This window comes from Phoenix dactylifera, unplaced genomic scaffold (genome assembly GCF_009389715.1).
Source record: "Phoenix dactylifera cultivar Barhee BC4 unplaced genomic scaffold, palm_55x_up_171113_PBpolish2nd_filt_p 000980F, whole genome shotgun sequence".
In the NCBI taxonomy this organism is placed as follows: Eukaryota; Viridiplantae; Streptophyta; class Magnoliopsida; order Arecales; family Arecaceae; genus Phoenix; species Phoenix dactylifera.
Window position 1 is genome coordinate 69,737 of NW_024068336.1, and position 2,401 is coordinate 72,137.

The 2,401-nt window shown below is 43.1% G+C and overlaps 1 protein-coding gene across 1 annotated transcript; it reads right to left on the bottom strand.

Annotated features, from left to right (window-relative positions):
* Positions 1–221: 221 nt before the first annotated feature.
* LOC103701156 (NAC domain-containing protein 22-like) lies at positions 222–2,194 on the bottom strand. The gene is made up of 3 exons (XM_039121139.1): positions 1,937–2,194; positions 693–963; positions 222–629 (listed from the first exon to the last, which is right to left on the bottom strand). The coding sequence occupies exons 1-3, from the start codon at positions 2,130–2,132 to the stop codon at positions 266–268; spliced, it is 831 nt and encodes a 276-aa protein (XP_038977067.1). The 5' UTR covers positions 2,133–2,194; the 3' UTR covers positions 222–265.
* Between the last annotated feature and the right edge of the window lie 207 nt (positions 2,195–2,401).

The window sequence follows — 2,401 nt, forward strand, 5'->3', positions numbered from 1 at the left end:
TAGGACCATAGAAGTCAAAACACCTCTTTTCAATATAAACTCCTCTTAATTTGGTAATTAATTATAACATTACACATGAAAGTAGAGCTAATGCAACTACAATAAGTGCAAACTAACTTGATAATGTGCACTTCTCTATTCACAAAATAAACATCAGCAGTGTCAAACCTCCCCTCCTCTACATCCAGGACCATGTCCCTCTTAACATGAAAAAACTTGCAAGCAGAATCCATACATTTGTTAGCACATCTCTATGCTTCAAAGTTCAGAAATTGAGCACACTGGCATAGTAAGGAGACCATAGATCCATCCATGGACTCCTAAGCTGAGTCAAGAAAGGATCCTGCATCCACTCTAACCCATTATACTTCGGAATATCAAGCCTAGGCAGACTCGTTGACCGGGTCGACTCAGCCAATACCTCGACCTTGGCCTCCTTTTCCACCTCCTCCTCAGGCTCCTTGACGCCATCATCATCCACAGCCATGCATTTTTGCAACACCGAGTCCACCATCGACCTAGAATTTGGCGATGCCATTGCCGCTCTCTGCTCCAATTCCTTCAACGATGTTGCCTTCCGGTAGATCTTGCACAAAACTATGTCCTCCTGAAAGTTTTTGACAGAGCATGTTACTCGACGTATAGTTTTTCCCCTCCAAAAAAAAAAAATCTTTCATGGTGGGATGGTATATACCGTGGGTGGGGTGGTGGCATCAGGGAAGCGGTATTCATTCATGACCCAATCAGTCTTGGAGCCACGTGGGGCCCGACCTTGGTAGTAGACCAAGGTCTTCTTGAGGCCGATGAGCCGCTTCGGGTCGGCCGCGCTGCGGATCGGCCGGTCTGAACCGGTGGCTTTCCAGAACCCATGTTCCGTCGTCCGATTCGGTCTCCCACCATTAGACTGCCTCCGGTCCCTTGGCACAAAGAAGTACCACTCTCTTTCTCCTATCTTCGCCAACCCTGCCCCCATAATATCCCATTAAGATACACTGGAAAAATTACATACAAGACATAAAACACTTCATTTCGTTCAACACAAAAAAGAGACATGTATATAGGCTTTGGTTTCCCCTATGGTGAATTCTAGAAATTGTTGGACATCAAAATAATATGGTGGAACAAGGGACTAAATACGATTCAAGTTATGGGCCTTTATGCGTCATCTAAGTTGATTGAAAATGAAGTTTGCTTGATAGAAGCATGCATGCATGCGATAATATCAATTTATGCATCACATAGGCCAGCCATGGACTGGTTCCAATAACTGCATGAGCTACAATGCTTTAGATTGAGGATCCTTAATTTCTCCACTAATGTAGCAACTAATTACAACGTTGGAGTGGCCCAATCTCATGTCACATGCACCAGTCCTTGACAGAGTAGCAATAAGTACGTAGCAATCCTCCGCCAAGCGTTGCTTTATATATCATCCCTGCATGCCCCTTCGTAAGAATCGGGTGATCTACTGAATATTTAGGAAGTTGCGAGTGAGATTTTGATCTTGGCCAAGATCTTCATTTGATACGATCTATACAACACCTCACCTCCTATTATTTCAACCAATTTAAATCGATAAATTCCGACATATTGTCTATAAAGATATAAACATATCACCCGCTATTCTTATATATGCATTCTTTCATTTTCTATACTAACTTTTTGATTAAAATTTTACAACCAATGTCTATATATTGTTGCTAATCTTGTCTTCACCATCTTGGTGAGATTAACCGTGAATCGATGTCATTTGTGAGCCCTTCTACGTGTTGATTGGCAAGGTAGAGGCAGCACAAAATAGGGGCCTGAATCTATACATACCTACATACATATATATACACACACATATATATGTATGTATGTATGTATGTATATATATATATATAGCGAGAGAGAGAGAGAGAGAGAGAGAGAGAGAGAGAGAGAGAGAGCATACCAGGTAGTTCCCAAGGATCATGGCGGTAGAGATTGAGAGTGCCAATGATGTCAATCTGGAGCTTCCTTCCCCGAACTGCTCTTCTAAGATAGAAGTCCAGAAGCTCCTCCTCTGTAGGATGGAACCTGAAACCCGGAAGCCCCAGCCCTGCTCCACTTTGTTCCATACTACTGCTCTCTCTTCCTTCTGTGGTCATAGAGAAGGTTGGCGGACTTATGGACCTTAGACCAAAGAGCTCCTCAATTAATCCCTCTCCCGTGGCCAAGAAAAAGGAAGCATAAGTGCTTCTATATATATTGCCCAGGCTTGGAAAGTTCCGGCTCGGAGAAGCCAAAGAAGCAGCGGGTGGGCCCACAACACCCTCAAGCTTGACTTTTTCCAGCCGAGAGAATGCCAAGCGGAATGATTTTTTTGATTTGTTAATCCTAATTAAATATGAGTTAGTTAGCTGAAGGTTCCTTAAAC

Coding starts and splice junctions, on each gene's coding strand:
- LOC103701156 (XM_039121139.1), bottom strand. CDS start 2,132: ATGACCACAGAAGGAAGAGAGAGCAGTAGTATGGAACAAAGTGGAGCA. Junction 964..1,936: donor TGATCCTTGGGAACTACCTG/GTATGCTCTCTC, acceptor TTATGGGGGCAG/GGTTGGCGAAGATAGGAGAA. Junction 630..692: donor GCCACCACCCCACCCACGGT/ATATACCATCCC, acceptor ACGTCGAGTAAC/ATGCTCTGTCAAAAACTTTC.